At 39.1% G+C, this 26,652-nt stretch overlaps 1 protein-coding gene across 1 annotated transcript; it reads right to left on the bottom strand.

Annotated features, from left to right (window-relative positions):
• Positions 1–1,586: 1,586 nt before the first annotated feature.
• LOC122660776 (cancer-related nucleoside-triphosphatase homolog) lies at positions 1,587–26,652 on the bottom strand. The gene is made up of 6 exons (XM_043856009.1): positions 26,532–26,652; positions 26,311–26,398; positions 25,986–26,076; positions 2,500–2,584; positions 2,008–2,164; positions 1,587–1,858 (listed from the first exon to the last, which is right to left on the bottom strand). The coding sequence occupies exons 1-6, from the start codon at positions 26,571–26,573 to the stop codon at positions 1,743–1,745; spliced, it is 579 nt and encodes a 192-aa protein (XP_043711944.1). The 5' UTR covers positions 26,574–26,652; the 3' UTR covers positions 1,587–1,742.

Raw genomic sequence — 26,652 nt, 5'->3', positions numbered from 1 at the left:
AGCACTATCCAAGCCGAATTCGATCCGTTTACAACCCTAACGGTGGCATTGTTGAAATTTTTTTCCTGTCTCATTACCTATTCGGTACAATGGTTCAGTTGCTTTTATAGGAGGCAGAAATGACGTTTTAACTTCCCTCGAGCAATGTGTTTGGGCAGGGGGTTAGGTTGTCATTTTCCACCCCTATGAGAGGAATTGGGTCACTGAATCGAACAGGAAACAGGAGACGATAATGATCCAACACTATTGTGGTCAAAGAAAAGAGAAGAGGGTGCATTGGTGGAGAGAAATTCAGAATGACCAAATATGTTTGATATTAGGGATGTAAATGGATAATCAAAAATCCAAATCCGATCTGCATCCGTATTTGTTTAGGAACATTCATATCCGTTTAGAGATATCCGGAAGAAAATTCAAATATTCCGATAAAACCCCTTACGGAAAAAATTCCAAATACTTAATACTAAAAGCTTAAATAAATAATGATCTTGAAGATTTTTGAAGATTCAACCAGTTCTCAAATATGAGAACAAGGGAATAATGATCTAAGAGATGAATTGAGAAGAAATTGTATCGGCTAGGGGGAGGAAGGTCCGGGTTACACAAGACAGAGATGTAAACAAATGGTCTAAAATCGTAATTCGATCCGCATCCGAATCCGTTTAGAGATTTATCCGTATTTGGCTAGGAAATATCCAAATCCAATCCGTTTACATCCCTAATTGAAATAGGGATAAAAATCGATTTTAATCAGTTCGGTTCTGTGGACACTTCAATCTAATTATCAATTATGGTCCAATGTTTAGTCCAACCAGGCTAGAGGGCAAGAATTCATGTACTTGAACCCCATTTAGTTGAGGTAAGGCTGTTGTTGATGATCAGTCCAATCAGGCACCCGGTGGTCCATGTTGGACCGACCGAAATTCAATCAGCTCAACAGTCCGGTCTGATTTTTAACAACCCCTAGGATCCACCAATTCTGATTCCAATTCAATTTTTAAATCCGAGTTAGATTTGAATCAGATTCCGACGGGTGAAGCAGGGGTGGACTTATGGAACTACCACATTTCATGCATTAGGCATCCTTTTATACTTCATAATAATCAAGGGAGAGGGATGGGTATACTGGATTGCTAGTGGTATATTGTAAGCTAGCACCCTATGTGTGTCTCTCTACCCCCTTTGAAATGACTTCCTTCCCCCTCAAAAGGAGGAAGAGAGAGATAGACACATAGGGCGCTAGCTTATGGTATATCGCTAGCATACTACCTTTTCCCAATAATCAAACATGTTCTAACCATCTCTCCTTTTTCATAGTATGGCTTTCATAATGACTTAATAGTCAACTAAACACACGCTCCTGGCTCTGTTTAGTAGACTACATTTCTAATCAAGCCAATCTACTAGATCAGACTTGCTCAGATGTCACCCACCATACACCTAGATGGCCAAAGGGACTATAATGAAGGTTGCACAAATAAGAAAACAGAACATGGACAAATAACATAACAGAACACACCCATGAATTGATTAAGATTCCAACCAATTCTAACAAAAGATCTCTAACCATAAAATTGATTTTTCCCATCTCGAATGCCTGCCAAGAAGATTAATGTAGCTCCACCCATTGAAGCAAAAGGCTTCAAAAGAGCATTCTCACACTAAAATTTCTGACAAAGAAGAGACAATTATGGATTCAAAAGGCTGATCACAAGTGAACCATTCAAGAATTGCATGGGTACCTAGCACTTTTGTAGCAAGTCCACTAGTTGTGCATAAATCTGTTCTTTGATTGCATCCCTGTTGCTGGAGTTCAGTGTGAATAATGTTGCTCCTGGATGATTCTTCAACCTTGCAACTGTGCAAAGAGAGATGGTTCAAGTAACAATAGAATTAAATAGTTCTAAAATGAATACAAAAAGAAAAATTAGATCTTTGATTTGGGATAGATTTTCCAATAGGAACCTAGCTGATGAAGCAGGAAAGGAAAATGAATAAGAAACATACCTCCTGGTATGTCACGGCCAAACTTTGGTATTGGTACAGTTGCCAAGACTGGGATATTGGATTCTAGAACTTTTAGGACAGCAGGAAAGAACGATGAACTGAATAACTCCATTTTCCCCACTTCATCAATTATGAAGAGATCAGTATCTCCTTTGACCTGATAAGGCATGCAACAAGCAACTTATATAATTTCAATGGAAACTTAGCCTGGTGGATATCTCAGATGGTTCTAGCCTAAAACTAGAGTATTAATTACCAGAACTTTAGTTGACTTACAAGACATGAAATGCTATGTGTATACAGACTCCAATTTTGGCTTATCGATCAACTAAATCGCCAACCATGATTGAACAGTTGAGATAGATGGGTAACAGCCACATATAAGGTGGTAGGGTTTCAATGAGGATGACGAACCTCTCGTTCATCACTTATTTTCTGGGCAATAATTAATTCCATTCAACCAAACCATCAAAAGTTTAAGAAACAGCCAACCTGCAATTCAGGCAGTGCCAGTGATTCAAAGGATGCTACATCTACTCTGTACCTTCCCACATTGGGCCATCTGAGAGCCTCTGGGCTGCCATTGTGAAACATGCTTTAGATTGTGATGGCACAAAGTTGATAGACTTACTAAAACATGAGAAAATTTGAGAATTAAAGCACTATACGGTCTTCAAGACAAAGAGGAAATCTGGCAGCAGACTAAAGATCAACATCACATTTCCTGGCATTCTAAGATAATGCTACAGTACTATTTATTAAATTTTCTAGCTTGTAATTCTGAATAGAAATATTAAGGCATCCAAATACTTCTTTCACATTTGACTGCATTCATCAGCAAAAACAATTACTTGTGGATTAAGTGAACTCATTTGCATATGTTCAAAATGATTTGATTGCCAGTATCAACTCACCTTCATAGTTACTTTCATTCATTTTTTCCCCCAAAAGCTCCCATATTTGAGAGCCAATCAATTGCAGCTGGAAATAGAATAATGCCAGACACCTTTCAAATGAGAGGAGTACGGTGACTGGTACGTTGATAAGGGTAGAATGGTACACAAAACAGTTAAGGGTTGGGTATGCCGCTTTCGGTAAGCTAGTGGCATGCACCAATCATAGGGCTGGACATAGGAGAGCAAATTAATCCATGCTGGGCACCTTGGCGTGGTAGAGTCTTTTTCAAATCCCAAGCGCATCTTCTGGTATAGTTTTTAATTGGACAATATGATTTCCTCCCAAGAAATAGTGGAACTAAGTTTGCATTGGATGCAAACGATAAGATCATCTGGTATCATCCAAAAAATATCTGAGTTCATAGAAGCATCAAGCACCATAAAATAAGGTCAGCATAAGGTGTAGAATAGATAGGAATGAAAAATTATCAACCAAAGGAAAAACAGAATAATTATGGAAACTTTATTGTTTTCATGAAAATTGCTCATATTTCTTTTTTCATAAACAAAACATGTCTTAAAGTGAAAAAGAGAGGCACAGAAATTGGTGGCCATGATATACTATTGAAATCCTTGAATAATGGCTTGTCAATGAGACAGTGGCCATGCCTTTATTTATAATCTTAGAATCTTACAAATACGAAAGACTTGCTTAACACTCAACTAGTAAATTTAACATGTGCATAATGAACCTAGACACTATAGGTACAAGGACGATATTACCCCTGAACCCATATTACAACACTCCCCCTCAAGTTGGTGCATACATATCAAACATGCCCAACTTGCTAACAATAGAACAAAATAATTTACTATCAATTCCCTTAGTAAGAATATCAGCCACTTGATCACTAGACTGCACAAACGGAATACAAATGACTCCTTGCTCCAGCTTCTCCTTGATAAAATGCCGATCAATCTCAACATGTTTGGTGCGGTCATGTTGGATTGGATTATGAGCAATGCTGATTGCAGATTTGCTGTCACAATAGAGTCTCATGGGAAGATTGATTGACATTCTAAGATCTTGAAGAAGCCCCTTGAGCCAGAGAAGTTCGCAGATGCCTTGTGCCATGGCTCTAAACTCAGCTTCTGCACTTGACCGAGCTACCACTGCCTGCTTCTTGCTTCTCCAAGTAGTTAAGTTACCTCCAACATAGGTGCAATATCCAGAAGTGGACCTTCTATCATCAGGACTGCTTGCCCAATCTGCATCAGTATAAGCTTCCACTCGGAGATGACTATGTGAGGAATATAGAACTCCCTTACCATGGGAGGACTTCAGGTATCTTAGAATCCGGTATGCTGCTTCCAAGTGAGAAGAGTGAGGATCATGCATAAACTGGCTGACTACACTCACTGCAAATGCAATATCTAGTTGGGTATGGGATAAATATATCAATCTCCCAACCAATCTCATAACTTTCCTTATCCACAGGGTCACCTCCCTCACTTTTCAAATGTGTGTTGGGTTCCAGAGGTGTATCGGCAGGTTTACACCCAAGCATCCTAGTGTCACTCAATAAATCAAGAGTATACTTTCTCTGGGAAAGAGATATACCTTTGGCTGAGTAGGCAACCTCTATTCCCAAGAAATATCGCAATCTGCCCAAGTCTTTGACCTCAAACTCAGTACCCAAGTAGGTCTTCAACTTTTGAATTTCTTATGTATTACTTCCGGTAATCACTATATCATCTACAAAGACAATCAACATGGTGATATGCTATCCCACTCTTTTAACAAACAGTGTGTGGTTAGCATTGCTCTGCTTATATCATGGAACTAACTAAACCAGGCCCTGGGAGACTGCTTTAAGCCGTACAATGCCTTCTTCAACTTACACACCTTTCCCTTGGTGTCTGGTGAGGCAAATCCAGGAGGTATCTCCATATAGACATCTTCCAACTCTCCATGTAGGAAGGCATTCTTCACATCAAGTTGTTGAAGATCCCAACCTTGATTCACAGCACAAGAAATGATGACTCTCACTGTACTATTTATTAAATTTTCTAGCTTGTAATTCTGAATAGGAATATTAAGGCATCCAAATACATCTTTCACATTTGACTGCATTCATCAGCAAAAACAACTGCTTGTGGATTAAGTGAACTCATTTGCATGTGTTCAAAATGATTTGATTGCCAGTATCAACTCACCTTCATAGTTACTTTCATTCATTTTCCCCCCAAAAGCTCCCATATTTGAGAGCCAATCAATTGCAGCTGGAAATCGAATAATACCAGACACCTTTCAAATGAGAGCTGAGTACGGTGACTAGTAGGTTGATAAGGGTAGAAGGGTACACAAAATGGTTAAGGGTTGGGTATGCCGCCAGCTTTCGGGAAGCTAGTGGTATGCACCAATCATAGGGCTGGACACAGGAGAGCAAGTTAACCCATGCTGGGCACCCTGGCGTGGTGGAGTCTTTTTCAAATCCCAAGAGCATCTTCTGTTAAGTTTTTAATTGGACCATATGATTTCCTCCCAAGATATAGTGGAACTAAGTTTGCATTGGAAGCAAACGGTAAGATCATTTGGCAAGTCATAAAATAAGGTCAGCATAAGGTGTAGAAAAGACAGGAATGAAAAAGGATCAACCAAAGGAAAAACAGAATAATTATGTAAACTTTATTGTTTTCATGAAAACTGTCCTCTATTTCTTTTTTCATAAATAAAACATGTCTTAAAGTAAAAAAGAGAGGCAGAGAAATTGGTGTCATGATATACCATGCCAGAGCAGTCTTGGATATAGCATGGTTTGTGATCAGTAGTTACTGTGACTTGTCATCGCTACAACTCCTACAAGGACATCCTTGTCATGGCAACATTTTTAGCCAAATTAACACTGTTTAATGGGTAGGAACAAGAATAATTTTGGACTAATAACAACAATGCCTTCCTTGCTTTAGTACTAATACATCAGGAAGAAAGATAGCAAGAAAGATACATTCAAAATATATATCAGTTTAAGCAAAATCATTGACAGCAGCATCTCCACATAGCATCGGTGAGGCTATTTCTTTGCCACAGTGTTCACTGCCAGAAAACACAGCACAACCAAAGCCACTTGCCAACTTAATAGCCTCTTCATCAGAACTGAATTTCATTATTAGCATGATTGGTCCAAAGGCCTGTAGGTCACTCGAGATTATTAGATTACACTAAGAGCTCGACCAGGAAACCACAAAAAGCTTTTTTATGATTATAGTGGTACCTCTTATTGTAGCAATCTGTTCAATCCTTCAGTAACATTGAGTAGTTATGTTCTAAAAAGTCATTTATGTAAAGTATTAAAACATATACTTCATTTAAGCACACAAACATAGTTGCCAAGGCGGCAAAGCGACCTAAGGCGCTGGAGGGGTGTCTAAGCGCTTAGGCGGCAAGGCGCCCGCCTAGGCGACCAAGGCACCCCCAAGTGTTATTTTTTATTTCTCCCTTTTCTAACATTATTTAGTATGCTACAATATTTTAGTATGCTACAATATATACCTTATATCATAAAAAATCAACATTAAGCCTCCTCAAGTCATCAAAAATCAACATTAAGTCACATCAAGTCATCAAAAATCAATATTAAGCCACATCAAGTCATCAAAAATCAACATAGAACTAGAAGACAACAGAATTGAAGAAGCATGCTATTGGAAGTTTGAAAGAATCAAACATACATTTGGTTTATACTAGTCTCACATTTGGTTTATACTGTTCTTAGAAAATATAATCTTACCTATAAGTAATTAAAATGTTCTCGATTTAGAGAAATGTTCTTGTTCTCTAAGAAGTTTGACTAGTCAGATGATTTTATGTTTACATGAGACTTTTAGTATTAGGCAGAGCACAAAACCAGCTTTCTGACAAATCCAAAATTGCTTAAATCTGATTTATATTGAAGAAGTTATGTTCCGGTCAAACCTTATTCAGTATGCGCGAATGCTGTCAAAATCACTCTAAATGAAAATAGTTGTTTAGATATCAAAACAAATGAATATTTTACCGCACTTTTATCTTTTAGCAATGTTTTACCATATTAAAATTTATAGAATTTTTAGATTTGAGAAAAACCCCAGCATTAGAAAGTTGAAAATTTTACCTACCATTGAAAATCCAGCTTTTGTTCTTGAACTGAGGGGTTAACTTTTTTATCCTTTTGGAATTTGATTTTTTAACTATTTTTATTGGATTCAAATAGGGGGGTATTTGCTTATTTATGAATAATATCTTAAGTAAAAATATACAACATTTACTTAAATAATATTTGGCATAAATAAGGCCCAATACCGGGTTCGATACCAATAAAAACCAGTGCAAGGTGCCTTGCAATAAGGCGAAGGTCGCCTAGGCCCCAACAAAACTGCCTGGACGCCTAGGCGGCGCCTTGACAACTATGTACACAAAACTGTAATATCCTCCTAAGAAAATCCAGAAGTAGAGAGAGAGAGTAATCAGGCTCTAACTACTTCTTTTTCTAACCTAAAATCAGGCACTTTAATTTCAAGAGGATTTCACTTTAAGACATTAGAAACCATATTAATTGCTTCCCATACACACAGAGCTCTAGCACCAAACTTAAAATTTCTTTACAATTTTAGGTAACTTCAACTTTGCTGCACATCCAGAATTACAGATGAAAGTGAAACACACTTTTGGTTTTAAAATTTTCAGGCACATACCAAATTTTAATCCCTTCCAAATAATGCAATTGCAATAGCAACTGCAAATTATGCATATTACAATACAGATTTTTTGTTCGATAAAGTACAATAGAGAGATGAAGGACTTGAGTGAAAATTTAGTTTTCAAACATCGGTTAACTTCCCCATCATTGACCCATGTTATCCTACAAATCTTACATTTGACATAACATTTTGCAAGCATGTTGAAATTGAAGCAGAACCAAAAACAGTATTAATAAGCTCAAAGTCTAGAATAATCCTCCACAACCCTCCACAACAGCCCATTGTAAAGAACTTAATGGGTAAATCCACGAGAAATAACTAAAACAGTTGTAAAAAACAGATAAGAAGGATTGACTAACCTAGCTGGTGTACAATTTAGCCTTTATTTAAAGGGTCAACCAGAGGGAGGAGGAAAGGAAAGAGCCTCGAATTTTCACCTAAGAGGGTAAAAGGAAAACAATACATTGGTTTAGACGATTTGGAACAGATAATTTGCTAGTTCCCACCACTCTTTTGAGTCATACAAGATGAGTTCCATATAATGGAAGATCTAGATCCAGAGATGCTTCCACTAATTGACATGCAAAAAAGATCCAATAATACATTTTTTCCCATCTGAAAAATATAATTAGATCTGGTACTGTCCTATAACTTTAAGTTGTGGATCGACTCTTGTCTCCTTTTATTGTTTATTCCTTTCCAAACCCAACTCCAAAATGAGCCTCTTCTAACTTTTCACTCCTACATGGCTATCACTTATCCATAACAAATGGAATTGGACGATTTTCATGCTTATAATAAAAAAAAAATAGTCTCTCCTGATCCATCCACCGATCTTCACAAACAAATTGATCTGAACGAAATATTACTCATAGAATATCACAACTTTAGAGACACTGAAGCAATATCAGTACTCAGAAGTGGGAACACCAAATTCATAAAACCAATAAACAAAACACAAGATCTAAAATCCCAAAGAACCCAATCATAGATAATTGAAAATTATCTTAAAAAATAGAAATTATGATCAAAGCTTAGAACGCTAAATACATTTAACCCAATCAACAAACACAAACTTCCAAATGTTCAAACAACCCAAAATCAGATAATCAGAAATTTAGAAAAAAACGAATCAAGTGGCTCTAACCAAGAGACGGAAACGAACCAGCAATAGCGAAAAGGAGGGTGGAGTCGTTGATGAGTACAACTTGATAAAGATCTCCCTGACTCTGCTTGCAGGCTACTCGGTCAAATGATTCTGTGGTTCAAGTCCAGGCATGGTGGATGACAACGACGATGAGGGCAAAGTAGATGTACAGAAGAAAGAGGTTGCATAAGAGACTCTAACTCTAAATGGACAAAGTGATGGAATAGAAGATGGTGAGGATGTTGACGCCACTATCACCACACCAAATGCCCTACTACAACCATGACCCATCCATATAGACCCATCCATATGGGTCATGGTTGTAGTAGGGCATTTGGTGTGGTGATTGTGGCGTCAACATCCTCTCCATCTTCTATTCCATCACTTTGTCCATTAAGAGTTAGACTCTCTTATGCAACCTCTTTCTTTTGTGCATCTACTTTGCCCTCATTGCCGTTGTCATCCACCATGCCTGGACTGGAGCCACAAAATCATTTGACGGAGTGGCCTGCAAGTAGAGTCAGGAAGACCTTTATCAAGTTCTTTGAAGCGAAGGATCATGTCTACTGGAAGTCAAGCCCTGTTATGAATTTGGTATGTGCCTGAAAATTTTAAAACCAGGTGTGTGTTTTACTTTCATCTGCAATTCTGGATGTGCAGCAAAGTTGAAGTTACCTAAAGCTGTAAAGAAATTTTAAGTTTGATACTTGAGCTCTGTGTACGGGAAGCGATTAAAATGGTTTCTAACGTCTTAAAGTGAAATTCTCTTGAAGTTAAAGTGCCTGATTTTAGGTTAGAAAAAGAAGTAGTTAGAGCCTGATTACTCTCTCTCTCTCTCTTCAATTTTTAAATTTTTTTAATAAATCCCACCAAAGACTTAACTATGTTTGTCATTCTTTTTGATTTTTTTAATATTCAATCATCTCTCTCTCTCTCTCACACACACACAGAGGTGAGTGTGCATTATTGGGAGCTCTTTATTCTTGAATTACATGGCCATGACGTACTTACTTAATGCTTTAATTACATTTTTCTTTTCTTTATTCTTTAATTATGGAAACACAAAGTTTCCATAATTATTCTGTTTTGTCCTCAGGTTGATCTTTTTTCACTCCTGTCTTTTCTACACCTTATGCTGACCATATTTTATGGTGCTTGATGCTTCTGTGAACTCAGATTTTTATGGATGACTTGCCAGATCATCTTATCTGGATGCAAACTTAGTTCCACTATTTCTTGAGAGAAAATCATATTGTCCAATTAAAAACTTTAACAAAAGACGCTCTTGGGATTTGTGAAACCTCAACTTATAAGATCCCCCCCTCTCTCTCTCTCTGCCCCCACATTAGCAATTAAACATTTTGTTTGTTACATATTTTTTTTTTCCGCCATCAATCAAATGGCCACACGTGCAAGTTTACTTATATATATATATATATATATATCTTGGGATTTGGTTTTGGTTGGGGGGTTGGGATGGGGGAATGGCTCAATGAATAGCACTCCACATGACAATACATGATTGAATGTTCCTCACCCCATAATTCATTATATTAATTGCATTTGGCACTTAAAAAGCATATTTCTTTGGAATTATTGTTTTGGTCACTGATTAGAGAGCTTTCCAACAAAAAAAAAGGGTTTTCTTTTTTGATAAATAAAAGAAGGGAGAGGGTTTCCACGCTGCTAGTGTGGGGAAGAATCTGCACGTCACACCAATGGGTGTCCTGAAAAAAAGGTATCATCCAATGGGGCCTACATTTTCAGAGCAGGAGAGAGAAAATAACAAAAAAAATTATATGAGAGGGAATTGCACACTGGTATCGTGACAATCTTTTTCCCATAAAAGAATTTGACTGAAAGGAAACCTAAAATGGCCTATTATAACATACGGGGCCAAGACAGGAGAAATATAAGAACTTCTCTCTTCCAAAAGATTAAAAAAACACACCTGGTCCAAACTAAGCTAGAAGTAAGACTTTGATGTTGAACACAGCGAGCCTTCAAATCAACAGTTCCAATTTGATAACTGTAACTCTAGATCTAATAGTTAAACTGTTTTGCGCAAGTGATGTATCCTTAAATCAGTAAGTATTCAAAGAACCATCACAATTGATCACTTACTTTAGCTGTGTCCAAGAGCCACTGGCTAACCAGAACCTTGACAAAGATTATAGTTGCTCACCAAGTAACTCTACTAACAGTTCAAAATTTCAAGTGCGACATCAATCAATTAGCCAAGTCCTTGACTCAATATGAGGATAAGCATAATAAAAATGATGTACTTCAAAAACTCCTCATCAATGAAATGACAAAAATCTGCCCCACCCACTCTCTCTCTCTCTCTCTTTTGATAGGTAGTGAGTAATTTTATTAATAAAAAAGAAGATGATACAAGATATAGAGTACAAAAAGAAGAAGAGGCTAGAAGCCTACTTCTCATCATGAAACAGCTAAATACAAAAACACCAGGGGACCAAGCCCCAAACGATAAAGGATCAATGCTGAACAAGATAGGCATCCAAATACAAACATTGTCTACCCAGCCCCTCTCTAGCTAACTTTTCAGCAAATGAGTTGGCAGTCCTCAATCCCCAAGAAAAAGAGAAGCCACCTTGCTTTGCAAGGGACTTGGCCCTTTTGATGAGATGGAGATAACATCAAGACCCCTACACGAACATTCAGCCAAGAAATAACCAAACATGAGTCCCCTTCCTCTATGACAATATCCCAACCATTAGCCTAAGCAGTCTCAAGGCCTTTGATAATTGCCTTTAGCTCTGCCATGATAAATCTGCAATACCAATGGGCCCAGAAAAGGCCAAGAGCACCAGGCCCTCATGATCATTTAAAACTCCTCCAATACTTTCCAGACCAGGATTACCAAGAGAGCTTCCATCTCTAAAAACGATTTACTGTTAACTTGAAGCAACCTCCAAATCATATTCATTTCAAATATTTCTTGTCTTCTGGCTAAATACCCAACATCCTTTCAAAGGCTTAGACAATCTCCAAGTATACTCAGCCTTATCTCAACTAAATGGAGTTGGCTTCATGGATCTTCTTTCTCCAATCAGCTCTATTTAAAGACATGTTCATTACTAGTCCTAAGCCATGCATGTCTTTCTTCACCATTTCTCCAAGGGTCATTTTAGGCCTTTCCCTGGCTCTTTTAGCTCCTTTAACCTGAATCATATCACTGCTCCCAACTGGAGCACTCAAAGGCCTCTTCTGATGGGGTTCTAAGTCACTTAAGGAATTAGGGATTAGAAAACAATAGGAAATTCCAGAATCGCAGTGATTAGAAACCCAAAATGGAAAACCAAAATTTAGTAGCTTCCCAAAATAGCAACTTTGATTTAGAAACTAAGAGAGTAGCAAGTCAGAATTGGAAACTGGATTTTAGAAACTTCCAAAAAGTGCAATTAAGTTCAGGAATAGTAGCTGAGGTAGAAATAGCTAGCATAACCAAAACCAGATTTAGAAAGAAGTTTTGGACAGAATTAGCAACTGATTCAACAAAGTTGAAATAGGTAATGAAACAGCAATGACAGAAAATAGTAAATAGTAACAACCCAGCAAACAATAACTAATGGAAATAGAAACTGAGACAGGAGATCAGATTAGTAACTAAAGTTAAATAGTCACAGGATAACAGTATAGAGAAACTAACTTTCACAGGTCAGAGAAAGGTTCAGGAGACAGATATCAAAGAGAGCAGATTAGCAGGCAGATTTCAGAGATCGATGGCTGAGTCGAACCAGAAGCTGCTTGATCCGTTGAACTTCAGATGCAACAGAAAAGTTACAAGTCCAGATCAATGGTAATGTTCTGGTTTACAAAGATATGAAAACAGATTACCAGTTGAATCAGAAAGAAACCAGCAAAGTTATGTCCAGCAGGATATTGATTTAAGCAAGTAAATAAACTCAGAGAAGAGTAAAACTTACCAGCTGCAGGGTTGGCAAAATAGAGAACTAACCTTGGTTACATGGTGGAGAAAGAAAAGAAGAAAAGAAGAAAAGAAGAAAAGAAAAAAGATAAAGGAGAGAAAAGTATACGTTCTTGGATTCACTACCAAAGGCCTCGATTGGAATCACCACCAAGCAACTTGTTGAATCTCCACAAGAAGGCTGGAACTGAATCACCACAGTACCAAGTTCTAAATCATCAGAAAACATTTGGGCAAAAGCCATCTTCATTTACTCATAAAATCGTTGGAGGCTGTGAGGCCATTACATGCTTATATATTGTTGTTGTAAACTAACGCAGAACAGAAATAAAGTACTAGAAATTAAAAACTAGACCCCAATCTCATGTACCTAGAGTTTACCCATTATAACAGCCAAATAAAACACTCTTTTACAACTAATAACCCAAAAGTAAAGTGCCCAAAGCCCTTATAACTCATTGGGGCCTTGAAATTAAGCCTATGCAGACCCCAAACAAGCTGGGTGACTCAGATCTGAACCAAAACTTGAGCCATAGGTTCAGTTGAACCAGAAAACTGAACAAAACCCAAAACAATAGGCTCTTTTTCTTCTCTTCTTGCTGGAATTTTTGCACCATTGTACATGACCATGCCACCTAAAACGATATTCAATCCAATTACCATTTATTGGAGCTACTCCAGAATTAACCCTAATTTGTTCATTCCATTATCTTTTCAAGCTTTACCACTCATCCATCTCAAGAACCTCATTTCAGCCACACTAAGTTTGCTTATATGTTGTTTCTTCATTGCCCAACATTCAGCTCCATACATCATTGTTAGCCGTATAACTGTCCCATACAATTTTCTTTTGAATTTTAAAAGAATACATTAATCATACTGTTAACAAAACTGGAATTGAGAGAATGGTTAGAATAATCGATCTGATTATTCAGCCCTCATATTTATAACTTGTATAAAATAACAGAATTACATAAATAGCCCCATATAGCCGATTATATTAGCTATAGGGAAATAACAACAGAAAAAATACCAAAACTATCCTTATAGAATCGGGTAACACATCTCAACATTCCCCCTCAAGTTGGGGCATAGATATCACACATGCCCAACTTGACTAGACTAGGATAAAATAACTTCCCACTCAACCCTTTGCTGAAGACATTAGCTAGTTGATCTCCAGACTTCACAAAAGAGATACAAATCTGCCCACTTTCTAACTTCTCCTTGATGTAGTGTTTGTCAATCTCCACATGCTGGGTACGGTCATGCTGTACTGGATTGTGGGCAATGCTAATCGCTGCTTTGTTGTCGCAGTACAACATCATCGGAAGATGAACAGAACCACAGATATCTAGGAGTAAACTCTGAAGCCACAATAACTCACATATGCCCTGGGCCATGGCACGGAATTCAGCTTCAGCACTTGATCTTGCCACAACATTTTGTTTTTTACTCCGCCATGTTACCAGGTTTCCTCCAACAAAGGTACAATAGCCGGAGGTTAATTTCCTGTCTGGATTACCACCCCAATCAGCATCTGTATACGCCTCAATGCGAAGATGGTCATGAGGAGACAAAAGGATCCCTTTTCCTGGAGCTGATTTCAAGTAATGGAGAATACGGAGAATAGCAGCCATATGAGTGGAATAGGGATCATGCATGAACTGACTTACTAGGCTCACAGCAATGGCAATATCTGGTCTGGTGTGGGAGAGGTAAATCAGTTTTCCCACCAATCGTTGATATCTGTCCTTATCAACAGGTTCACCATCCTTCTCTTGTAAACGGGTATTAGCTTCCAAAGGAGTGTCACAAGGATGACAGCTAAGCAAACTAGTTTCTGATAGTAAATCTAGAACATACTTTCTTTGGGAGAGAAAAATGCCCTTTGGAGAACGGCAACTTCAATCCCAAGAAAATATCTTAGCTGTCCTAGATCTTTTATGTCAAATTCCCGTCCCAAGAAAGCCTTCAGGTGAGAAACTTCATCTGCATCATTACCAGTCACAACTATGTCATCAACATAAACTATAAGAAGAGTGACCTTCTCTCCCTTTCGCTTGATGAACAGAGTGTGATCAGCATTACTCTGTTTGTATCCATAGGAGACCATGGCTTTACGAAACCTACCAAACCATGCCCGTGGTGATTGCTTCAATCCATATAGTGCCCGCTTTAGTCTACAAATTTTCCCATGATTCTTGTTAGAGGAAAAATCGGGAGGAACTTCCATATAAACCTCCTCTTCCAGCTCTCCATGTAGGAATGCATTTTTTACATCCACTTGCTGTAGATCCCAACCAAGATTGACAGCACAAGACAGTAAAACTCTGACAGTGTTCAACTTTGCAACAGAGGCAAATTTTTCCTGGTAGTCGATCCCATAAGTCTGAGTGAAGCCTTTGGCCACAAGCCTGGCTTTATATCTATCCACTGTTCCATCTGGCTTTTGCTTGACAACAAATACCCATTTGCACCCGACTGGTCCCTTACCCGAAGGAAGAACAACTAGCTCCCATGTCTCATTTTTAAGTAAGGCTGTCATTTCTTCCATCATGGTTGCTTTCCACTTTGGATCTGCAATCACCTCCTACCAATTCTGAGGAATAGAAACAGAGGAAAGAGAAGAAACAAATGCATGATAGGAAGGAGATAAAGCATCATAGGAAACAACATTGGAGATGGGGTGTTGGGTGCATGACCTAACGCCTTTACGGACAGCGATAGGTAAATCAAGAGAAGGATCCTTACCAGGTGATGTAGCAGGGTCTGAATCTGGATCAGGTGCAGACGATTGTAGAGGTGGTATGGTGGTGGTGGCAGTCTCAACCTGTCTTGTGCCCTCCCGGATATATACTTTATCAATAGGGATTTGACTAACTGGTCTATGCCCCCCTGATGAGGAACCACTGTAGGAGCTGAAGTTACAAAGGGCTCCCCCTGAATAGGAGCTGGAAGAATAGCAGACACGTCTTTAAAAACCTGATCCTGCTCCCCCTAAGGAGGTGTTTGGGAATAGTATGGCAAGGATTCATGGAAGACAATATCCATGGAGACAAAAGTACAGCAAGTAGGAGGATGATAACACTTGTATCCTTTTTGGGTTGCAGAATAGCCCAGAAAAATACACCGAATGCTCCGTGGATCAAATTTCCCATGAGGATGATGATTGCGGACATAGCAGACACAACCAAAAACTTTGGGGGGAACCACAAAGGATGACGAACCCTGAAGGAGAGCAACGGGGGAATGACCATCAAGGACACGGGTAGGCACACGATTGATGAGGTAAGCAGCGTTAAGAATGGCATCACTCCAGTATTGGGAAGGGACTTGCCGTGCAAACATAATGGCCCTAGCTACCTCAAGGAGATGTCGATTTTTCCTCTCAACAACCCCATTCTGGGCAGGTGTGTCAACACAGCTGGTTTGATGGACAATACCATGGGCAGCCAAATAATGTTGGAACTGACCCTCCATGTATTCTCTGCCATTATCACTGCGTAAAATGCGCAATGTGGCATTGAATTGGGTCTGAACCATACGATGAAACAACTGAAAACAGCGGAAGACCTCACTTTTATGGCTCATCAGGTAAACCCAAGTGGTACGAGTATAACAACCTATAAAGGAGACAAACCATCTATGACCAGAAATGGAATTACAACGGGCAGGGCCCCACACATCAGAATGAACCAAAGCAAATGGAAACTCACTTCTTTTATTTAATGAAGAATAACTGGAACGAGTATGTTTGGCCAAGACACAAGCCTCACATAAAAACTCATTCCTATTACAATTTTTGAGTAAGTCCAGAAACAAAAAAGCTAAGGTACTAATGGATGGGTGACCAAGCCGACAGTGCCAGAGATGAAGGTTAGGTGACGAAGTTGACTGTAAATGATGAGCTGTAGAGGAAGCCAAATGCAAAGGAGAAGGTTGACCTGTGTCAAGGACGTAGAGACCACCTTGCATCTTACCAGCCCCAATCGTGTGCCCCATCTCCAGATCCTATACAACACAATGAGAAGAGAACAATGTCAGTTTGCAGTTCAGATCTCTAGTAAGACTACTAATAGAGATAAGGTTGGTAGAAAATGAAGGAACATGCAAAACAGATTTTAATGAAAGGGTAGGAGAGCAGCGTATGGAACCCTTCCCATTAATAGGAGAAAGGGAACCATTAGCTACTCGAACACTGTCTTGGCCAGAAGATGGAGAATAAAGATGAAACACATGGGAGGAGCCAGTCATATGGTCAGTAGTACCGGAATCAATAATCCAAGGATTGGATACAGCCGATGCACACAGACTATTGACTGGAATACCTGAGGCAAAATGACAACCAGGATTGGCAGCAGGTGCAGGTGGCGTAGTAGGAGCAACGGAAGAGGCCTGAAGCATGCGACGGAAAGCTAGGAGCTCATCCTGAGTAAGCCCAAAGTCAGATGAAGGGGCAGCAGCGGCAGCAGTAGCAGAATCAGCAATATGAGCCTTGGGTTTGAACTTCCCACGGCCTTTCTTTTCTTCAAAATCAGCAGGCTTCCCATAGAGCTTCCAACATTGAGCTTTAGTATGATAGAGCTTGTGGCAGTGCTCACACTTGACTGGGCCTTTATGGGCACCAGTACCACCATCATTAGTGGTAGAAGAAGAAACATTAAAAGCAACTTGCAAGGCAGATCGATCAACAATAGAGGAATGCAACATGGCAGCCCTACGAGATTCCTCATTATGAACCATGGCAAAGGCTTGCTCCAGGGTGGGAAATGGAGATTGGCCAAGCACCTGAACTCGAATAGGATCAAACTCCATATTTAGGCCTGCCAAAAAATCATAGACATGTATTTTGTCGACGTGTTTGCGATAGACAGCCAGATCAGTAGCAGTAGAGGGCTGATAGTCCAAGTAGTGGTCCAATTGCTGCCATAAGTTCTTGAGGGCAACATAGTACTTGGAGCCAGAGAGTTCCTGTTGGGCAGTCCCATTGGCCTTTTTTCGAATCTCATAGACCTGTGCATCATTCCCAGTGCGACCATAAGTCTCTTTAGCACCATTCCAAATAGCCTGGGCTGTTTCCAGAAGAAGAAAATTATCGAATATATCCCCTTGCATAGAATGAATCAGGTAGGACATCACCATTGCATCATTAGATAACCACTTGTTGAGTGGAGCACCTTCTTCTTCAGGTTTTGGAGTTGTCCCGAGAAGATAGCCAGTAAGGCCATGGGCAGCTATTGTCAGATAGGTAGACCGAGACCACTTCAAGTAGTTGGAGCCATCAAGCTTGATGGGGGGAGCAAGAGGCAGTAAATCAGTCCGGGGCTGTCCATCAATGCCAGAGGAGGCTGAAGAAGAATCAAAACTAGTCATGGTAGCAGGGAACCACAGTCTTCAATAAGCAGCAACCTTCAACAAAAAACCCAAAAAAAATCCCTGGAATCGATATAGGGAGAAATCGATTGCAAGAGAAAGGGGTTGTAAGGAAGCCAAAAAATCCCAGATATGGAGGCTGGGAATGATGTTGAATGAATGCAGTAATGGTACCAAGCAGAGGCAGCAACAACCAGCAGCCCAACCCTAATATCGATTAGTGTCAGGGTTTTGAAAAAAACCCTGAGAAGAGAGATCGATAAAGGGGGGGGGTCTTCAAACAGGTTGATGAAGAGAATGGATGCCGAGAGGACTATCAGAAGAAGATTCTCCAAGGGAAGAAGCAGCCGGCCAAACCACTTGTAGAGGCCTGATCTTCAGAAAAAAGGCAAAATCTTCAAACCGCAGACAGTCCTGCAACTTCCATCGATCTGAAAAAATGGTGGCATATTTGGAGGTAGTTGGGGCAGCAGCTAGATCATTGTGATCACCCCCTTAATGCTGCCCTGATGGGAGAAGAAGAACCAAAAGAAGAAGAGGAGAGAAGCTTGAGAGAGAGAGAGATGGAAGGGAGGAAATTCGAATGAGGGGAAGGAGGTGGGTTTTGAAAAACTCGATCAGAGGTTATTTGGCTCTGATACCATGTTAACAAAACTGGAATTGAGAGAATGGCTAGAATAATCGATGTGATTATTCAGCCCTCATATTTATAACTTGTATAAAATAACAAAATTGCATAAATAGCCCCATATAGCCGACTATATTAGCTATAGGGAAATAACAACAGAAAAAATACCAAAACTACCCTTATAGAATCGGGTAACACATCTCAACACATACAACATTCCAAATGCACCTCTCGACTTTTTTCACACTTGCTCTAATTCTTTGTGCAACATCTTCCTCTATTTCTCCTCTATATATTATTGAACCTAGGTACCTAAAATTATCACAAACCTTTTGATTCAATCCTATTGTTGCTAAAGTTATTCCCCATATACTCTTTTTGTTCTACTTGTCAAAAAACCTTTTGATTCCAAGGTAGATCTCCAAAATTCCAATTGGGCATTTATCTCTGCTTTGTTTCATCCACCAAGACTATATTTCATCAGAAAAAAGCATACACAAAGGGGCTTGATCTTGAATGTCTCTTGTCAACTCATTTCTGATTAGCGCAAATATATATGGGCACAAAGCTGATACTTGATATAATCCAATTGATATTGAGAATTCACTATCTTACCCTCCCACAGTTCTTACACTAGTCACTACACCATTAAACATATCTTAAATTATGTCCACATATTTACTCCAAACATTTTCCTTCTCTAACACCCGCCAAATTAATTCTCTAGAGACTCTATCATAAGCTTTTTTTAAGTCAATAAATAACATATGGAGATCTTTCTTATATTCTCTAAATCTTTCTATTGGTCTCTAAAGCAAATAAATAGCTTCCATTGTTTATCTTCCTGGCATAAAACTAAATTAGTTATCCAAAATATTAGTTTCTTATCTTAGGCGGTTTCAATTACTCTCTCCCATAATTTTATAGTATGGCTCATAATTTTATTCCTCTATAATTATTACAGCTCTGAATATCACCTTTATTTTTATAAGTTGGTACCTCAATGCTTCTCCTCCATTCAATTGGCATTTTTCTGGTGCTCATAATCTTATTACACAATTTTTTTAGCCAAGTTATTCCATTAAATCCTAAGCTCTTCTAGACCTCTACTGGAATACCATCTGGACCTACAGCTTCACCGACTTTCATGTTATTTAAAGCTTCCTTCACTTTAGACATCTTAATTTTCTGTATATATCTAAGATTTTTTTGTTTCTTAATGGTTATTATTACCTTCAAAAACTTCAATTACTCGTATTGTTTTCAATCTCTCCTCGCCATTTATTAAACCATTATCATTCTCACGTTAATCCATCTAATATTGTTGAAATCTCTACTCTTCCTTTCCCTCACTTTAGCTGTTTACAGATATCTTTTTCCCTCTCCACTGTGCCTAAATTGTTATAAACATTCTCCCATACCATCAAATGATATTTACAATTGTCCTCCTTTTGTCCCAATGGCTAATTAAAGCCTATCAACCATTAACAAACCCATGTCAGCACCATCATTGCAGATATACAAATAGTTGCACTACTAGAACATTTTTCCAACAGATGAATCCTACAAACTGTATCCAACAATTTGGCCCTCCATTTGACAACTTTACTGTTATCTACCAAGCCACTAAAGTTTTCTTTTTCAACCAACCATAGTAAATGGCCACTACAAAATACATCACTTTGAAGCTATTTTGAAAACTTTTGTAGGATTAAATAATCAGTGATGAGAATTTGTAGTTTACGCACAAGTAAACAATATAGCTTCACTCTACGGTGACACCAGAAGACCATTTTATACTTTCTGCAATTGTTCATAGCTAATAACACAGAGCAATTGTAGTCTATTCTTCTGTACAGATGTAGTTCTACACAGAGATGTCAACATATAGTAACGTAAATGGGTATCAGTATAAGATAAATCTGAACTATCACAAGACTCAACACTCAGCAGCAGAGGTGAAATGCTGCAAGACACATGCACAAAACTTTTCAGGCGTGCAGTTTATTCTTGAACTGGCTATAGAAGGTAGTATCGTGCCAATTCCCCATAAAAAGTACATCTCCTCTTTCCATTTCTGGTAAGAATTTATTAATGAACAAAAAAAGAGAGGAAAAACCCACTCATACAATACAAACCCAGCAAGTAGATTCTGAGGACAGGAACACACAAAAGCCCAAAGCACACCAAGAACAGCAGTCAAAAGACTCTTAACCTTACCATCTTATCCTAAGATGGATGACCAGAACCATAGTTGTCAAGCTGTTGCCTAGGGTCCAGGCCCTTTCTTGGGTCCAAGGCGATAGCACACCTTGTTGACATTTTACGAGTTTACGTTGATTTATATTTATTGCTTTATTTTTCAATGAATCTTTTTATGTTATATCCTATACTTTGTTTATTATATGTATATTCTCTCATATTAGGTCATTAGTGACATAATTAAATCATATTGCATTGATATGGTTCTATGTGGCATATAAGCTATATAGGGTCATGTACTACACACCTAGGGCACAGAGGTGGGAGCCGTGCACTGGGTACGCCTTAAATAATAATCATGGCTATATTACATAGACTGCACACCTAGGGTGCCTAGGCAATGTTTAGAGGCGGGGGCCTTGTCGCCTAGGTACCCCTCCAATGCCTTGGGTATTCGCCTTCACAACTATGACCGGAACAGGTTATTTCACCATCATTACCACACAATAAATAGTTTTGGAAGACCTTCCTTTTCCCTATGAATTAGGTTTGGAATTGAATGATTGGGTTAGAAATTGCCTGATTTGGATCCTGTCAGGTGTTGAATGTGCTGTCATTTGGGTCATCCCCACCCTTGAGCTACACATGGAATGGCTTAATCTCACTTGGACAGCACATCCTGGAACCCGGATTTGTACAAAATTTTAAGGGTAAGCATTGGTCTGATACAAGGCAAGCTTTCATTTCACTACCCTCAATTCTTTTGTTTCACCCCCATTGTTCTCCATAGATGAAAACTAAATTGAATGTGTAGCATAATGCAACAGATAGACAGATACCATGCTCACAAGGAACTTGCCACATTAGAACTGGTCAAGGGGTAACTAGTAAGACATATAATACCACTTGAATGAGGTGATACCTCCAATTCACAGAGCACAAAGGTAACTGACCATTAACTTCAGCATTTTCTGTAGGACAATAACCAAACAATAAAGCAAGATGGAAACTGATTGGGAGAACCTTTTAAGAACATTTAGAAATTTGTTGGTGCACACGGCCAGATCCATGAGCAGGTGTGTCTTTGCTCATGGCCTACTGATGCAGAATGATCACCAAATAGGGCTTATTTCTTTAGAAATAGGCCTAGGGTTGGGTTATATACATGTTGGGCCTTTGTTCCCAAGGGTTTTTTATGTATTAGGCCACTTTAATGAGCCTAAACTAGGGGCATATAGGTTGCATACGGGATTAGCCCAATACTTAGTTATTTTTATGTTATTAGATTGAACCGGTTTAGATTTGGTTGCATCCAATTGGTTCAATGGGTCTAATTTAAGTGAAATGTTCCTATTGGCTAATAGGTTCTTATATCCTATTGGCTAGTATGGAATCTTCACTTAAATTAATTGTTCTAAGTTAGATTCTTTTATTTTAAGTTAGTAAGGGTAGTTAAGTCATTACATTGTTTTAAGTAATTAATTAGACTTAAACCTCTCCCTTCCACGTTTTTGTGAAGGAGAGGTATTTAATTTGTAGTAGGAATTGGCCTATGGCCTTATTATAAATATAAGAGATCGTGGGAGGCTCCCCACAATTGAAATTTGAATTAAAAGACTGTTTTCTGTTGCTGGCCGATTGTTGTTGTTCGGCTCCTTTGAGTGTTTGCATCCTTGTGGGTACATCAAGGTGGAAGGGTGGGTGGAATCCTGCGACTCCTTACGCCGTGACGGCCGGGAGGGTCTCTCTTGAAGGTGATTTCATCCTTCATCCCTTAACTTGCTGCCGGTGGAATCCTATAGTAAGTTGAGATTTAAATTTCTGTTTTTAGTTTCCTTCCCTCCCCATTCGATCTCTCTTGTTTTTCTATTTGAATTTCCAAAACCCTAGATCATCTAGGCATTATCCAGCCATCATCCTACCTCTGTTTTCACCAAAATCGAGCACAGCCTTCCCATACCATCTCCCCACTCGACCAGACTTGCTGCCCATTCTGTCCAGCCAAACCCTAAAATCCCTCTTATCCTTTAAAACCTAAAAACCCTAATTTTCTGCTGGGACATATTCAGCCATCGAAAACCTCCTGCTGCAGCCGAACCTTCCCCTAGTCCCTCTAACACTCGACCTTAAGCCCTGCCCCTGAATCCCATCGTAAACCCTAGTTTTGGCTATTTTCCTAATTTAAAAACCCGAAACCCTAACCCTAATTCTGTAGAATTTTGAAACCTAACCAAATCCAGATATTTTTATACCATAATGACCCTCTAAACCTGCAGATTAAAACCCTATAAACCCCATTCCCAAATTCTCATCCTAAACCCTAATTTTGCCCTAAAACAGCCCCTAATCAGCCTAAACAGCAGGCTTAACCGAGAGCTTGATTCTACCTAGCTCCTAGTAGGATTATTTCCTATTCTAGGACTACATTATTTTGGTATCGAGCCATGGCTGAACATGGCAATCCAGTCTTTGCCACAACCACTCGACCCTATGGCGCAATAGTAGAGATGTTTCAGAAATTTCTTGCTGACCGAGGCGTTGTTTGAAGACTTTAGAGCTACAGAGAGGACTATCACTGCAAGGTTGCACTGATTGAGCAACGACGGGTTACTCCTCATAGGGGCATCAACATTCCCCTAGATGAGGACGGATATCGAGTCCATCCCAAGATCACCAACCTCATAGAAGGCATAAGGAAGACAGGGGGATAGGCACAAGGATTACAAAGAAGACATGTATAGATAATACAAATTTACATTGCCAAAGGAAATTGAGAGAGAACAAGTTGAAGATAAAGTGAAGTGGCGGTGAAGTGTGATGAAAAGAAAGAGACAACACCTATAGCTTCAAAGATGGACGATCGACATGTAGAAGACCCTACTAAAGTGGTCAATGACGAAAGAAATCAAAGAAGACAAAGTGGAAACAGCGAGAAGATGAAGAGGTGGTTGAGAACACTCCACGGGGAAGGCAATGACCTTTAAGATCTTGTTCTTGAAGAGGTGAAGCTTGTGTCTCATGCATTAGATGAGAAGGTTGCTAACGTTGAAGGCTCTATGGGCGAAACATTGTGATTGCCGTTGATTGAGAAGCGAACACATAGAGTTTGTTCGCCACCATGGTTCTTGAAGAAAAGCTCCACGCCTTGGAGATTTTATCACCAACGTTCTGCTTCAGGGTCTGTTTGGGGATGGTCAAAGTTAGCTTTGGTCAAATGTTGATTCCCCCTCATCACTACAAAATTCGAGGGCGAATTTTTTCAAGTTAGGGGAGAGTTGATGCGGAATGATCACCAAATAGGGCTTATTTCTTTAGAAATAGGCCTAGGGTTGGAGTTATATACATGTTGGGCATTTGTTCCCAAGGGTTTTTTATGTATTAGGCCACTTTAATGAGCATAAACTAGGGGCATATAGGTTGCATACGGGATTAGCCTAATACTTAGTTATTTTTATGTTTTTAGATTGAACCGGTTTAGATTTAGTTGCATCCAATTGGTTCAATGGGTCTAATTTAAGTGAAATGTTCCTATTGGCTAATAGGTTCTTATATCCTATTGGCTAGTATGGAATCTTCACTTAAATTAATTATTCTAAGTTAGATTCTTTTATTTTAAGTTAGTAAAGGTAGTTAAGTCATTACACTGTTTTAAGTAATTAATTAGACTTAAACCTCTCCCTTCCACGTTTTTGTGAAGGAGAGGTATTTAATTTGTAGTAGGAATTGGCCTATGGCCTTATTATAAATATAAGAGATCGTGGGAGGCTCCCCACAATTGAAATTTGAATTAAAAGACTGTTTTACTATTCTTGGCATTCTGTTGTTGTTCGGCTCCTTTGAGTGTTTGCATCCTTGTGGGTACATCAAGGTGGAAGGGTGGGTGGAATCCTGCGACTCCTTACGCCGTGACGGTGGGAGGGTCTCTCTTGAAGGTGATTTCATCCTTCATCCCTTAACTTGCTGCGGTGGAATCCTATAGTAAGTTGAGATTTAAATTTCTGTTTTTAGTTTCCTTCCCTCCCCCATTCGATCCCTCTTGTTTTTCTATTTGAATTTCCAAAACCCTAGATCATCTAGGCATTATCCAGCCATCATCCTACCTCTGTTTTTCACCAAAATCGAGCACAGCCTTCCCATACCATCTCCCCACTCAACCGGACTTGCTGCCCATTACTGTCCAGCCAAACCTAAAATCCCTCTTATCCTTTAAACCCTAAAAAACCCTAATTTTCTGCTTGGGACATATTCAGCCATCGAAAAACCTCCTGCTTGCAGCGAACCTTCCCCTAGTCCCTCTAACACTCGACCTTAAGCCCTGCCAATCCTACTGTAAACCCTAGTTTTGGCTATTTTCCTAATTTAAAAAACCCGAAACCCTAACCCTAAATCTGTAGAATTTTGAAACCTAACCAAATCCAGATATTTTTATACCATAATGACCCTCTAAACCTGCAGATTAAAACCCTATAAATCCCATTCCCAAATTCCCATCCTAAACCCTAATTTTGCCCTAAAACAGCCCCTAATCAGCCCTAAACAGCAGGCTTAACCAGAGCTTGATTCTACCTGGCTCCTATTAGGATTATTTCCTATTCTAGGACTACATTACCTACCCACCAAACTGTGCAATCCTCTGTGAATTTTATGATGCCATGGTTCTTATAGTGGCATACATTTTCATATATTATGAGCTAGAACACTTGTTGGAAGGCTTGACAGGTATGGTCACTAGTTCTCTTTCTTATCTTCATTTTTCCAGCCATAAGTTGGAGAAATGTGAACCATTTGTTGCACCAGTTGGTGATTCAGAGAAAAGAACTTAAACTTGATATCTATGCAGTTAAATAAAACGTAGTGTGAAAATCCATCTGCAATTTTTTTGTCCACCATATGAACTAACAAACACGTGCAACAAGTCACATTTTTTTTGGGAGGGGGGGTGGGAGCGAAATAGAAAACAGCTGAATAAGATATGAAGAATATAAAAAATAGGATATAATTAAAGAAAAGAAGAAGAAAGAAGAAGAAAAGGCAAACCTTGAATTGGTTGTAGAAGCAAGAGGACCCCTTCGACCATCTAATGTCACTACTTCAAACCCAACCCTTTCGGTCCCTTGTCTAATCTCACCTATTCCATAACCATCCTATACATATATCAAAGAACCCACATTGCAATACTCGATACAGTGCGAAAAGGCAAGGAAGAACAAGAAAGAACCATGGAATACAAACTAATAAGAGATGGTGCAGTGTTTGATAACAACCAAACGAACAAATATACAAATAAAAGGAAAACATAAAAAGAAAGTAAACAAAACACAATCGAAATTCGGAAGAAAGAAGAAAAAGAAAGAGAACTTACTAGTGTAGAAACCCTGAATCTTGAAGTTAGGATTTAAGGTTCGGAGGCTCTCCAACACTCTCATCACCAAAGTGGTCTTCCCGACACCCTACGGAACAAATAAACAAACAAACAAAGAAGAGAGAGTTCGTCAATCAAAATCCTGGAAAAGACGGAGTTTTGGGTGTCGACACAGACAGTGGAGATGGTTGGAGACTTGGAGGTTGTTAATCGTCACTTACAGGAGGGCCCGTAACGAGTAAGCATTTCCCTGGAGCTGCCATTCCCTTTCTCTCTCACAGACACGCACACACGCTCTTTCGCACCCACCCTCTCTTGTCTCGTCTATGCCCTGTCTGTGTA

Source organism: Telopea speciosissima, chromosome 5, assembly GCF_018873765.1.
Source record: "Telopea speciosissima isolate NSW1024214 ecotype Mountain lineage chromosome 5, Tspe_v1, whole genome shotgun sequence".
Lineage (NCBI taxonomy): Eukaryota > Viridiplantae > Streptophyta > Magnoliopsida > Proteales > Proteaceae > Telopea > Telopea speciosissima.
The sequence above is the reverse complement of the archived record's forward strand: the minus strand, read 5'-3'. Positions and strand labels throughout refer to the sequence as shown.